Source organism: Lynx canadensis, chromosome C2, assembly GCF_007474595.2.
Source record: "Lynx canadensis isolate LIC74 chromosome C2, mLynCan4.pri.v2, whole genome shotgun sequence".
In the NCBI taxonomy this organism is placed as follows: Eukaryota; Metazoa; Chordata; class Mammalia; order Carnivora; family Felidae; genus Lynx; species Lynx canadensis.
Genome location: NC_044311.2, coordinates 4,120,845 through 4,135,557, shown reverse-complemented (window position 1 = coordinate 4,135,557; position 14,713 = coordinate 4,120,845). Strand labels below are relative to the sequence as shown.

The window sequence follows — 14,713 nt, the reverse complement described above, 5'->3', positions numbered from 1 at the left end:
GTGAGGGCTTGGTGGCAGTCCTTGAAGGGCATGGAAACCACCGCGGCGGCCAGGGGAGGGTCAGCAGGCGGCTGGGAGTAGTAGCACCTGGGAGAGGCCACGGAGGGAGGCCCGTGGCAGCTTTGGGGATTTGGACAAGAGCTTATGTGTGAAAGCCACTGCACGTTGTGGACACGCTCTTCCAACTGAACAGATGTGCAGAAATGCCTGTGCCATGGAATCATGCTGTAACAACCGAATCAATTAGTGACCCTACTTGTAAGCATCTGACCCCCACTGGCTCTAAAATGGGTGCGTGAGTCATCGTGGGTTTTTTTTGAGAATTATACTACTGCTCCCAGGCTCAACAATCCTGCAGTCTCTCTGGGTTATAGAGATCGCTGCTCAGCTCTGAACTATAACGTTCAGGAGCCACTCATGTAGACAGGAAGACCCCTGGCATTTCAGGGATGGGGGGGTGAGAATTTGTTCAGACGCTGATGGTCTGGGGAAGGGGCCAACCAGCAAGTGTGGGTGCAAGCAGATTGGTTGAGCTGAATATACACTTGTGTCCCTGAAAAAAGCAGCCGCATCCGAAGACAGCAGAAAAGAAAGCGTATTTCAGGACTGCTGACTTCTGAGATTGTATCCTTCAAATTTCATGATTTGTGCACTCCTCCCCATTCAAAGAAGGAACACCCAAAGGTCGAAGCAAGAGTAAACCCCTTGGAAGTGACAAATGTAAACACAACTTTCCTGTGGGTACCACGGCGTCACCGAATTTGGGAAACAAAATAAAAATAACATTCTTGAAGATACTCTTTCCTTTTTTATCACTAGAAATTCCGAGTGAATTCACTAACTCGGAGGGTAACTTTATATTGGCTCTCAGGACAGCAAGGTGGAGAGGACAGTTTACAACTCTTCATGTTCTGGGGCGCCTGGGTGGCTCAGTCGGTCGAGTGTCTGACTTCGGCTCAGGTCATGATCTCACAGTTTGTGGGTTCGAACCCCGCGTCAGGCTCTGTGCTGACAGCTCAGAGCCTGGAGCCTGCTTCGGATTCTGTGTTTCCCCTCTCTCTCTGCTCCTCCCCTGCTCACTCTCTCTCTCTCTCTCAAATAAAGATTTAAAAAAAAAAAAAAAGAACCCTTCATGTTCTGTGTTCAGAAGGTGGGGAGGGGGCCCCTGGGTGGCTCAGTCCGTTAGGCGTCAGACTTCAGGTCATGATCTCATGGTTCACAAGTTTGAGCCCTGCGTCGGGCTCAGAGCCTGGAGCCTGCTTGGGATTTTGTGTCTCCCTCTCTTTCTCTGCCCCTTCCCGCTCACACTCTGTCTCTCTCTCTCACTCAAAAATAAACATTAAAAAGATTTTTTTAAAAAAAGAAGGCGGGGAAAACCCAGTACATTCTTCTTCATCATTGGAATGTTGGATCATGAATGTCTCTGGAAGAATGAGGTGTCCTATCTCATAATGGAAAGGAGTGTGCGGGATGGAAAGAAATAAATTGGCTACATTAAAATGAGAAGAAATGCAGACAACCAGAGCATGATATGAAATCACCTCGAGTTTGGAGTGAAAAGCGTATTTATGATAAGGAGAAAGAAAAAGGAAAAAGAGAGGTCCAGAGAATTAGATAGAAAGTAAATAAAACGAGAAGGCAGACCTGGAGACGGTGAAGCAATGAAGAGGGACCTTGAAGAGTGGAAACAACCAAGCGCTTCCAAAGAAAAGAGGGGCTGAAAACCAGGGTGACTTTTAGCTCTGGGCATAGCTCAGGGCAGAAATTAACAAGAAACTGACGACAAATGAACCAGAAAGAAAACGGAGAGGAAGTTAGAAGGCAGGGCCAAGACTACATACCTCACAAAACATCCTAACTTCTCTTCATTTAGTTCAGCGGAATCATCAGTAAACCTGACCACTTGGAATTGCCCTTTCGGTCCTTTAAGGAGTTCAGGTTCTCTCTTAGGAACTCCGCAGGGGAATGTTAGAGTTTTGCTTTTCTTGCCACTTGTCTTTCCTTGCCATCTGTAATCCAGATCTTTTCGCTAACAAACTACTGTTTCCACTTTTTGTTGCATAAATAAAAAATAAAATAAAATAAAAGTACTGTTATGATCTGTTTTACTCCTTCTCTTTATAGGAAAGCAGAAATCCCAATCATACCAGGAGTGCTTAACTACCTAATTAATAAATATGTAAACACCAGAAGCTACATAAAATGCAAAGTGCCAAAGTAACTATTAGAAACATGTTGTGAGGGAGCCTGGGTAGCTCCGTCTGTTAAGTATGAGACTTTGGTTCAGGTCATGATCTCAGGGTTCATGAGTTGGAGCCCTGCATCTGGCTCCGGGTTGACAATGCAGAGCCTGCTTGGGATTCTCTCCCTCTCTGCCCCTCCCCCACCACCACATAAACTTAAAAAAAAAAAGAAAGAAAGAAACACGTTGAATAAATCTCTTTTACTATACCCTCCTAGGGGACAGAGGGAACCTGGCCACCTGTATTGTCTTGGTAACCTGTTAAGATTTCAGACCGAAAAATAGCATAATTCCTATTATTGTTCCTAATAATGTTATCCTTTCCCATAACCCCAGCTTCTCATTCCCATTTCAGTAAATGGAATAATGAGACCAATTAATGAGCGAAACACATGAATATTTCCATAGAAACCTTTTCCAGACTCATATTTTCAGAACAGCATGTTCCACGAAGATTTATCCACGTGACTTCCACTGATGTTAACAGAAATCAGACGATTAAATCCTCGTGTAACTCTTTGATCACTGACCCCCTCTGCTTTTAGGAACATAATAATGCACACCCCCAAGGGTACAAATGGCTACCTCAGAGTGGTCAAGTGTGACAATTTCTGCATTGCTTCTCTGAGTGATTATTGGTTATACATTTTAAAAAATGTACCTAAAAAATAGATAATCTGACTTACCAGGTTTTAAACATTAACACGTATGTGCATTTTACGTGGGATAGTTGAATAAATATTTTTAAAAACCATCAAGCTTGGGGAAGGCGATTTAAGACTAAAAAAGAGAACCCAGAGGTGCCTGGGTGGCTCAGTCAGTTAAATGCAGCTGACTCTGGATTTCGATCAGGTCCTGATCTCACAGTTCATGAGCTTGAGCCCCGGGTCCGGCTCTGTGCTGATCGGAGTTGATCTGCACTGACAGCCAGGAGCCTGCTTGGGAGTCTCTCTCTGCTCCTCCCCCATTCTCTCCCTCTCTCTCAAAATAAATAAACTTAAAAAAAGAAAAAGAAAATCCCACTACCTAGAGATTAATGTATTTCACTCGTCCCACTGGTATTCTAAATTCTTTCAAGGTGAGGAGCACCCTAAGAACAAAGAAAGAGAAAGACCTTTTTACAGATAAAATTCCTGTTGCATTGATGCTGACGAAGAAGTCAAGCTAAAAATACAGGGTTCACTGTCAACTTTACACAAGTGCTCCGGTTAAAAAAAATTTACAGACTCCATCAAGGTACATTTCTCGCCATCCCAAACGTGTTTCGGAACAACACTAAAGAGACAATAATCTTTTTTTCTTACTAGGAGATGTTCATATGCACAATATTCTATCACAACACAAACAGGACTCCTACAAGGAAAAAGGACGCTCATATGTTACTGCTCATTGAACTTCTGCGCAGACCTATCAGGAAAGGAGCCGCGGCTGCGGCTGTTTTCAAATACGCGTGCGTCACGGATAATTACGTCTTTCCACCACAGACACCGCCGTGCCCACTCCTTTGGTAAACACTCAAAAGGGAAGGAGGGAGAGTCCTGAACTAAGGATGCTACGAGTAGATTTTCAGGGCCTGGTTATTCCCTACCACCTGAACGCTTTCAGAGTTAGTCGGTGGAAATGGGTTTTGATGAGAACGTGGTTACTTTACATTTATAGAAATTCCCAAGTCACTAAGCACACGAAAATACGAACATATTTTACCCCTGAAAGTGGCCCAAAGAGTCTGTGACCTACTCCTTGGGCAAATGTCCAAACTTTGAAAAATGTATATGTATTTGTTTGTTGATGTGGGTCGGCGTGTTAGGCTTTCTATTGTTTTTAACGTTTATTTATTTGTGTGTGAGAGAGAGAGAGAGAGAGAGAGATACAGAGCACGAGCGGGGGGAGGGGCAGAGAGAGAGAGAGACAGAGAGAAAGAGAGAGAATCCGAAGCAGGCTCCAGGCTCTGAGCTGTCAGCACAGAGCCCGACGCAGGGCTCGAACTCACAGACCACGAGATCACGACCTGAGCCGAAGTTGGACGCTTAACCGACAGCCACCCAGGTGCCCCTAGGCTGTCTTTCTATTTGATTTCATAACATTTAACTATAGCTTTGCTCTTACTCCTATTTGAAATGGATGATGGAGAAGGTCCCATTTAGCCTTTTAAATCTTCGCACATTCTCTGCCCTCTCTCTCTCTCACACATGTACACACACATACACACACACACCTAATCCTCTGTGTGCACGTTAACTTGAGAACAGGTACACAGGGAGCCTGGGTGGCTCAGTTGGTTGAGCATCCGACTCTTGATTTTGGGTCAGGTCATGATCTCACAGTCATGAGATCGAGCCCCGTGTCCGACTCTGCACTGGGTCCGGAGCCCGTTTGAGATTCTCTCTCCCTCTCGCTCTCTCTACCCCCCTCTTTCACTCATGAGCATGCTCTGTCTCTCAAAAACATATAAAATAGGTACACATATTATTCATTCTTTCAGCACTTAAGAGTTCCCACTGGGTAGTGGAATCATGCTGTATTTACTTTCTATCTCAAAATTTGGATCTGTACACATTAGCACATTGATTCTAAACACTCACTGGCTATAATTCCTAAGAGTCATAGGATAGCTATGAAGTATTAGAGTTTTGCCTAAAATAGAAATAACATCCAGCTGTAGAGTGAATTTGTGCAGGTTCCGTCCCTTTACAACAGCTTAAGCACAGACCAGCCACGATTAAAAATTTGCTAGCTACGACATCGCTCCCCAGATGACAGACCGTTAGCCTCAGCATCCCCTGTGCGTGAGCATGAAATGCAGAATCTCGAGACTCACCCCAGAACTACTGTGTCAGTATGTGCATTTGATCAAGATCCCGGGTGGAATGCATGCTCATTAAATTTTAGGGAGCACCGGGTACAGTAACACCCACACCATGTGAGGGAGTGAGAACAGCATTTCCAAGCTCTTCCCAGGAATCCAGAGAGGCACAGAAAAATCCAATGGACCGTTACAGAGTTAGTATTTCTGACGGGCTAACCCCCACCCAATTCTACACACAAAAGGTTTCCTGGCTATGTAGAATGGAGGTTTGAATCAATGCAATCTATATCCTAAAAGTCAGGGTGTCCCCAAAGATTCCTGGACTATATACCGTTATCCGATCATCAGTTAGCAAAATGAAACAAACAGGATTTACATGCCCTGACCTGGTTTTCTCCCCCCTCGATGTTCTTCTGTGTGCCTTTTATTTACATATATTTTGAATTCATTGCAGACACTCGTTATCTGCATCCATCATTCTTCTTTCTGATTCACTGGACAGCGGGAAGCCTGTTTGCAAGGTTTGTGTCCGTTTTCTCTACTCCGAGAGGTGGGGAAGCTCCAACTTCTGTCTCACGAAGGGGGAGGGGAGGGGTGATAACACATCTCCAAGTTTTCTGGAAGGTATCATACTCTTGTCTGCATGTTCTCCTTGGAGCCTGCCATGTATGTGGTACTAAGTTCAAACCCAAGGGCAGAATCTCTCAAAGTCAGACTCCGCCAGACTGAGGAAGCTTGCTGGGTTTTTGCAACCGACACGTGTCACCGAATCTGGAAACACTGAGGGGGTAGAAGCCCCCTTTCTGGCTCTGACGAGAGAGCCTCCCCACGGGGCGGGAGGCTGACCCTCAGTCTCACGTAACAAAACGGAGCATTTAAATTCTATTCCTACTCTGCATTCCTCATGACGGCTGTTGAGCACAGTGCAAGAAAAAGTCCAAGGGAGGCTTAGGTTAAACACAAGTGGCACAGTGAGTGAAGAAGCTCGAACAATTCTAAAGACCCCCCCCCCCCCACCGTCTCCTGCAAGGATTCCAGTTCTGCTTTGCAAGGTGGGTTGGCTCGTCATTTACCCAACACAGATCCCTGGACAGGACCAGAGCAGAAGGAAATTAAACAGGCTTCAGGAAAAGCCCCACAAAAGCTGCCTGGGCCTTTGCCCCGCAGGATGCGTTATTGAAGATTTCCCTTCCCCGGCTTCCTCCTGAGCTATCATTTCAAAAGTGAAACATTTTCATGGAAAGCGCTCCACGAAACCGGTGTTTAGCACAAAGGAAGCATTCAGCCCGAGCGGGGGAGGGGCGCAGGAAAGGCGCCGAGAAAGCAGAGGCGACCCGACCCGTATCCCCTCAGTTTGATCGGTTGCCCTTATAACCTAAACGGATTCAGGGCTCGCTCAAGCATTGCGTTTCCCCCCTTCCTGCTCTGCTCCACGGCCGCTCTATCTTCCTATGGTTCTACTTTCCCGACATTCAAGAATCCCGACTTTCCTGATCTCCCGGAAGGGCAGAACTGTGGGGCTGTCTGTTGTAGACAGGCATCTACATTACTGTTGTAGCTAACCCGAAGGTAGTATCATCACGGGCATCAGGCAAAGTGCTGGAAGTCGGAGAAGAGAGGGATGCGGGCACCATGTCTAGGAACAGCCGACCCGGACCCACGGGTCCCAGGGCCTTCCTTTCCAGACTATTTCTAACTTTTCTTAAGGAAATGAAACATTTCTTTCTTATTTGGGGGGGGCGGGGAACCCAAATGTTAACATGCTTTGTTTTATTTTATTTTATTTTATTTTATTTTATTTTATCTTTTAATGTTTGTTTATTTTTGAGAGAGAGAGAGAGAGAGTGAGGGAGAGGCAGAGAGAGAGAGAGACACAGAATCCGAAGCAGGCTCCAGGCTCCGAGCTGTCAGCACAGAGCCCGACGCGGGGCTCAAACTCATGACCCATGAGATCATGACCTGAGCCGAAGTCGGACGCCCAACTGACTGAGCCGCCCAGGTGCCCCGTAAACATGCTTTAAATAACTTTCAAAGTCTCCCCTGCATGCTTGGACCTCAGGGAAACCTTTGCCCTGAGATTCATGTCAGGACTGTAGGAACTTCTTAAGAGTTGGAGTCATGACTGTGGCCTCTCAGCAACCGAGAGAACTAGTAAGCCGAAAACCAGCAGAAATATAGAAGATCAGAACAATGAAATAAACTAACAGGATGTAACTGCCACGTCTGAACACTGCACCAAACATCAGCAGAATGCCCAGCTTTTTCAAGAGTGTGTGGAGCATTTAGCAAGTTAGACCGTATCCTGGTCCGTAAACCCGACGTGAACAATCTAATAAGAATTGAAATCATACAGAGTATGTTTTTTGACCGTAATGGAATCAGTCTAGAGCCAGTAACAGAAATACAACAGGACAACCTCCATAAAACCCTTCTAAATAATCCACAGACCAAGGAGGAAATCTCAAAGAGAAGAAAAAACACATACAATGAATGAAAATGCAAATAAAGCACATAAAAGTACGTGGTACTCTGCTAAATCAGGGCTACAGAGGACACCCGTAGCACTAAATGCTTACATGAGAAAGGGGAAAAGTCTGAAATCAATAATCTCTCTTCCTACCTCAAGAAACTACATAAAGTAGAGCAAAATAGAGCTAAAATGCACAGAAGGAAGAAAATAAAAAAAAAAAAAAACACAACAGCCCAGCAATCAATGAAATCGAAACAATAAAACAATAGAGAAAATCAATACCACAAAGTGGTAGTTCTTTGAAAAGGTCAACAGAATTGATACATCCAGCCAGACTTATAAAAATAAGAAGAGAGAATTTGAAGATCACCAATATCAAGAAGAAAACAGGATATCCCAACATGTTCTGCGGCCAGTCGGAGGATAATAAAGAAATGCCACTGAGCACTTTTCACTCATAAATCCAACAAGTTATTAGAAATCAGCCAGTTCCTCGATGACCACAAAAGACCAAAAGTCAGCAAAGATGAGGCAGATCATCTGAATACTCTGATAATCAGAAAAATTTCATAATTAAAAGGCTCTAGGAATCACATTCACATAAAAAGTAAAAAAAATATATATATATATATATATATATATATATATACATATATATATATAAAATGCTTCTGAAAATCCCCAGTCCCAGCCACTGTCACTGGAGGGTTCTATCGGACATTTAGGGAAGATTCAGCCCCATTTTTACAGAAATCCTTCCAAAAAAAAAAAAACAAACCAGAAGAGGAGGGTTGCTCCCCGATTCATTTTATGCGGCCACTATTGTTCTGATACCCAAAGCAGGATGCATTCATCCCCACACGTCCACTTATGAAAGGACAGAGGAATTTACAAGCCCATTGTTGTGGCTTGTAGAACACAAGATTCAAGATTATGAATCTTGTGTTCAAGATTATGGAGGGCGGAGAAAGAAATCAAATGTATTTCTTCTTAGTCAAACTCAGCGAAAAGGGAATTTGGAGTTGGATACAAGATCCAAGATGAATTCTTTTTTTTTTTCCCCTCTCTCTCTTTCCACTGTGTGATCCACACATAAATCTCAGCCGTGCTCTGTCACTTGGTGTTAGTGACCAGCTCTGCAAAGGAAGAGGAAAGGCCATAGTGGGTCAGGAGGCCAACATCCAGAGGTCCCCATGTGTGCTGATACCAGCCAGCCCGTGCACTTGGACAGTTAAACGTCTGCCTCTGACACAGCCCTGCTGGTTCAGTTCCAAGATGCTTGTTTCTTGTATCATCATCCATGACAGTAAATAAAGGCAGAACTAGTAAGCTATGTTTATGTGCTTTTGGGAGAGTGGTCAATGTGCAGCCTTAGAACCGGCCAAGCCTGGGCGCTCTCCTCGATCTGATCAGCCTTGGGACCCAAGTAGTGTATTTCCATACAGTGTTATTTCTAACAGCTCGTACTCCCCTCGTCAATTTGTGGTGGGTATGAAAGAATGCCATGTTTGTAAATAACTGAGCACAGCAACGAGCCCATTAGAGGCCTAACTGATGGTAACTGTGATTACTACTAACGTTTTTTGTGGCCTTAAAAATGTGTTTGAATCAGAATAAAACCATGGCGACACAGGGATTAACTCAAAGCGATATGGTAACCGACGACTACGTAAACCTAAAGCATGAAGAAATGTAAGGCTTATGCCTCAGCATTTCATCTCAGTATTCCCCCCCTTACCCCCCCCGGGGGGGGGGATCTGTTCTCAGGTAGGACGGATGCCCTCACTTTCAAGTCTTTCAAAGCCGGAAGGATTTGAAAACCACAGTCTTTTAGCTCTAACCTGATAACAGCCTTTCTACATGACTTCGGGTCATCAACAAGAGCCTCATAAAGAAAATTATCTGTCTTCACTGTTGGGGGTACCTGATAATGTTAAGTTGACAGTAGATTTTTTATTTTTCCACTAGGGACACTTCTTTTTTTAAAAAAAATTTTTTTTAACGTTTATTTTTTTTTTGAGAGATACAGAGACGGAGTGCGAGCAGAAGGGTAGAGAGAGAGGGAGACACAGAATCCGAAGCGGACTCCAGGCTCTGAGCTGTCAGCACAGAGCCCGACGCGGGGTTCGAACTCACAAACCGCGAGATCACGACCTGCGCCGAAGTCGGACCCCTAACCCACTGAGCCACCCAGGCACCCCAGGGACACTTCTATATTAAGGTTTTGGTTTCCCTTGTATATGTAGCTACCAAATTCAGATGTCACTGTTTCAATCTACCATGCAATTTCTCCAAAATTTCTGACTTTGATGCCCTTTGTTTATAACACTTAACCAGCGTAGGCTCCTTCTTCTAGATGCTTAGCATCTCTATCAGACACTGGTAGGGAAAAGAGAACAAAATCACCAGGAGGAATTTATGTCCCCCTATTGGGCCTCAGGCTAACTCAAATGTCCTACTTAATTGCAGAATATCCAATTTACTTTATAAAAATTCACTGTGTGTAGTTTTAAGGCCTAGGAAAGATGTGGTGACTTGACTGACCTACAGAGACTTCAATTTGGCCAAGAATGTAGGACAAGGAAGAGACACTTCTCACTAGGATTAAATAAAGATGAAGAACACTGCCCCGAAGCAAATCGGGATTAAAATCTCATTTGGTTAGGGGCACCTGAGTGGCTCAGTCGGTTAAGCATGGGACTTCAGCTCAGGTCATGATCTCACACTCCGTGAGTTCGAGCCCCACGTCGGGGTCTGAGCTGAAGCTCGAAGCCTGGGAGCCCGCTTCGGATTCTGTGTCTCCCCCTCTCTCTGCCCCTCCCCTACTCATGCTCTGTCTCTCTCTGTCTCAAAAATAAATAGAAACATTAAAAAATTTTTTTTAATCTCATTTGGTTATAACTGACATAAATTGGCTCTACGCTAATGCCCCACCATGGGATGCTGCCTTTACTGGGACGTAATCCAGTCAGTACCCTAAGAAAGTGGGAGAGGGTCAGACTGCAGGAGGCGGGAGGGAGAGCTAGTCAGGGCATCCCTGCGGGATGGTGCCAGCCCAAACCTGGTCCCGAGGTCGATTTACAGAGAGAGGGGCCCTCTCTCCAAGCTCCTCCAGGAAATACAGCTTTGGCAGTTATCCAGAGAGGCTCTTTCCTCCATGAGATATTCCATCCACACGGAGTTGCTTCCCCCAAGTAACCTCCAGGGCCCTTTGGGAAGTCTCTGTTGGTGTCACTCAGCTCAGCAAAAGGCCACGTAGCTGTAATCACGTGCCGTCACATGACTGGCCTAATGGCTTAGGCCATTGCATGAGCTGGAATTCTGTTAGAAGAGGCGGAATCTCAGTGAGGTCAGGGGACACCATCCGTCCTCCCAGACCCTCAGTAAATACAACACCGCGGTGGAAACTGCATTGAGATTTTAGGCTGATATCGGGTGTGGTGGTCTCAAAAGCTAGGAGCGTAAACATCTCAGTCCACGTGTGTATGTCGATGATGTCGCTTCGGGGAGGATTTTGTTCCCGCAACATCACTTCCCTTTTCTCTTCTCCCCAGTCCCCACAGGCCACCTTAGCTCCACTCACTTCTTTGCCACCCAAAGCACTCACTTCTATTGGGAACGGGATACCCCTTTGAAACGCACCTCTCTAATTACGGTGCCATGACCTCACCTTGGGGGGGTGGCATCCCCACGGTGATGTGGGGGCACGGGACAAGTCAATGTCACCAGGCTGCCACGGGATGTAGTTGGGGCCAGTCAGGTCTCTCTGAGATGGTGGGCGGGGGAGGGGGGAGGTTTCGCACCCCTAAATCCTCCCGCAGTGTTTTTAAAAAGACAAAAAATGTCACAGCGTTCTCGTTGGCGTTGACGCTCACCAATAAAGTTCGTGGGGGAGAGTCAGGGGAAGCCCAAGGCTTGTCTTAAATCTACTTGGGTTGATTCAATCTGCTTTCGGATGAACACATTCATTCATCCAACTCTCTCAGCCCCTCACCCAAACCTGGGGTTTTCCGGCTTGGTAGGTTCTAGCATGTCTGTAACCGCATTCCTGTGTAGGAGCTACATACTCTAATGCAAGACTCACACACCTTCTCAGAAAACTGTCAAACGATAGCAGTAAACTAAAATTTAGCCAATCGTTATCAATGGACGTCAATGTCTCTCCTACAGGGATTGGCAGCCAAAAGGAAAACTTCACTGGGACCCACGGACCAGCAGCTAGGAGGTCACAGCTTAACTTTCTGACAAACATTAGCAGAAGGAAGGCAAGCAACACGTTACTATAGTATATATCTAAATTGATGGCATAGTTACCACCAAGTGATAGAGCTAGAACATTTTCCCACTTCAGAGGAAACATTACCAAATGCTTGAAAACAACAAAAAACAAAAAAACTAATCATTGTAAACGTTTTTGTGTTATTATTAGAAGAACGTAGGGGCGCCTGGGTGGCTCATTTGGTAAGCGTCCGACTTGGGCTCGGGTCATGATCTCACGGTTCATGAGCTCGAGCCCCACATCAGGCTCTCTGCTGTCGGCACAGAACCTGCTTCAGATCCTCTGTTCCCCCACTCCCTGCCCCTCCCCTGCTCGTGCTCTCTCTTTCTCTCTCTCTCTCCTCCCCTCTCTTTCAAAAATAAATAAACATTAAAAAAAAAAAAAAAGGAAAAACGTAAAGCCAGTTCAGAGGTCAATGTAGATTTTTTTCCCCTAAACAAATACAGTGTTGAAACGAGAAGAAGTCTGGCCGGCTGCCATACGTCTCCCTAACTCTTCTCCCACAGACGTTAAATAGGCCGCGAGACAAATCAGAGAACGCATCGCTCGCTCCAATACAGAGGGACTGAATTCTTTCTCCAATCTGACAAGACACTCGTCATGTCCGCGTTCATAGTCTCAGCGTGCCCGTTCTTGGCGTTAATCCTTGGCAAGGGCGTTGCTTTCCACCAGCTTATAAAAACCGTCCACGTCCCGCACATACCACACGCACGTATATGTACATATCACACGTGCACAGCCTTCTACCGAGCACAGACGTCGCACGGCGGGACAGCCGATCAGAAGCGGCAGCGGGAGCCCGCGCCCTGGCACGACCTACTTACGGCAGGCAGAGTCCCCCGGGCAGGTGGTCTTCGGCGTGGCAATGAGCGGTGTCCCCTGCAGAGCGGCCAGCAGGAAGGACCCCAGCCCGTCCCCAGTACGAGCCACTCAGCCCTGCTGGGTTCCTGCTGCTGTCTGGGCACCGGCACGCCATCAGGAGTGTGACACAGTAGGGAAAGAGACCGGTTCACTGTGAGACCTGCTACTCACTCTCGTACAGTGTATCGGCCCCCCTTCCCACTGCACAGCGGCTGCCGAGCTCTGGGCGGGAGGCAGGTGGCCCTCGAGAAAGCGAGCCACGCACGGTGTCACTTCCATCGGGTGACACGGGCTGCGCGGTCCGGGGCCGCCTTCTACAGACGGTACTTTGGAGGAAGGTAGAGAAACAAGCTAATGTCATCCCCCTGGCCCTAGGAACAGCGGAAGGATTGTCTTCGAGTCGAAAAGGACCAAAAAAAAAAAAAAAAAAAAAAAAAAAAAAGGAAGCCAGCAAGGGAAGGCACGAACTAGGAAGCTAAGGACGTGGTTGGCACTCTTGCTTTGAAAGAAACCAAGAAGGCCCACAAAGGACTTGTGGAGACGGCGCTCAGCATGCACGTCTGGGGCAACGGCGTGACTTGGGCTTCACCTTCTCATGCCCGTGACTTTCCCAGAGTTCCTCCGACACCCCGTTATCTTCTCTGGGTGAGGGAAACGAGGGGATTGAAACTGCCGAGCGTGGACACTCGTCCCAAGAGGACGGTGAGAGATTTACGGGCAGGCATCGCTAGGGTAGGGGAGGAGGCGGGAAACGAGAGGCCACGTACCTGCTTGCTGTGCGGCCTGCGGTATCTGCTGACCCCTCTGAGCACCGTACTGAACGGAGGCCAGGGGCCGGTACTGCTGTGTGGCTGAGGTAGGGTACTGACCGGACGGGTAATAATAGACGGGCATCTGCGGAAGAAAGAGAAAAACCACCGGGGATGAGAACCATACATAGAGAAAGCCCGCAGTGGACGAGAACTGTACGGAAAGTAACCCTTGACGTAAAATCTACGGTCACCCTAGGCCTGATCGCAGTCGATTGTACAGATGGCCACCGAACACTTCCCCCTGGGCTGCATGCGGGGTGCCCGCTACTCTTCTCGCGAAGATGGGACATCTAGTCCCCAAGCCCGAGTCCGGGCTGGCTGTGTGAGGCGCTTTGACCAACGCCGTGAGGCACAAATGGCGACTCCTGATGCCTGAGAAGACTGGAAGCTTCTGCTCACACGGGAGGGGCATCCGGCCACCAGGAAAGGAAGTCCAGGCTATTCTGCTGGAGAAAGAGGCCATGAGGAGAAGAGAGGTGCCCCGGCGGCCAGGCGGCACCAATGTTCTGAGCAAGTGAGCGAGGCCATCTTGGATGTTCCGGCCTCGGCCAAGCCGCCCCCATAGGCCGCAGAGCTGAGCCGTCCCTGCTGAGTCCTGCTGTAATTGCTGACCTAGTCCTGGGCAACACGGTGGATATTGTCTCAAAACACTGCATTTTGTGTTTTCAAACTGAAAAGAAGAGTGAACGAAACAGTCATCCACGACAACAGCAAGTTCATGGTAGTTTTAAATATTAAATAATCTAACTTGAGGGGTGCCTGGGTGGCTCAGTCAGTTAAGCTCCCGACTCCCGATTGTGGCTCAGGTCGTGATCTGCACGGACGGTGCACAGCCTGGCTTGGGGTTCTCTCTCTCTCTCCCCCTCCCCTGCTCATGCTCACTCTCTCTCCCAAAATGAATGAATGAATGAACAAATAAATAAATAAAACTTCAAAAAATATTATATCTAACTTGAGTCATTTTTTCCAATGGAAACACAGGCGAGACATGAAAACTGCTCGTCTCCAGCCCCAAAGAAGCAGTGGATGGTGTGGCAAAATACGGTCAAGTCTATCAAAGCAGAGTGATCGGCACAAAGCCAGCATCCACACGAATTTCTGTTCTATCTGAAAACAGGAACCATGTTTAAAATACTGTTATGTCACCCACCATCCCTTCCTAATGACTAGGAATGGCTGAAAATGTTCTAATTATTTCCAATAAGCTTCCAATCAAATGTCTCTTGATTTGGAAAGGCTTCCT

At 46.8% G+C, this 14,713-nt stretch overlaps 1 protein-coding gene across 16 annotated transcripts in view; it reads right to left on the bottom strand.

The window, feature by feature from the left end:
* ARPP21 (cAMP regulated phosphoprotein 21) overlaps positions 1-14,713 on the bottom strand; it is a 156,016-nt gene that overhangs the window by 39,231 nt on the left and 102,072 nt on the right. For all 16 annotated transcript variants that reach the window (XM_030329092.1, XM_030329088.1, XM_030329103.1 and 13 more), the window contains one exon: positions 13,426-13,552. In XM_030329092.1, coding sequence (XP_030184952.1) covers positions 13,426-13,552 — 127 coding nt within the window. The remainder of the gene's footprint in view (positions 1-13,425; positions 13,553-14,713) is intronic.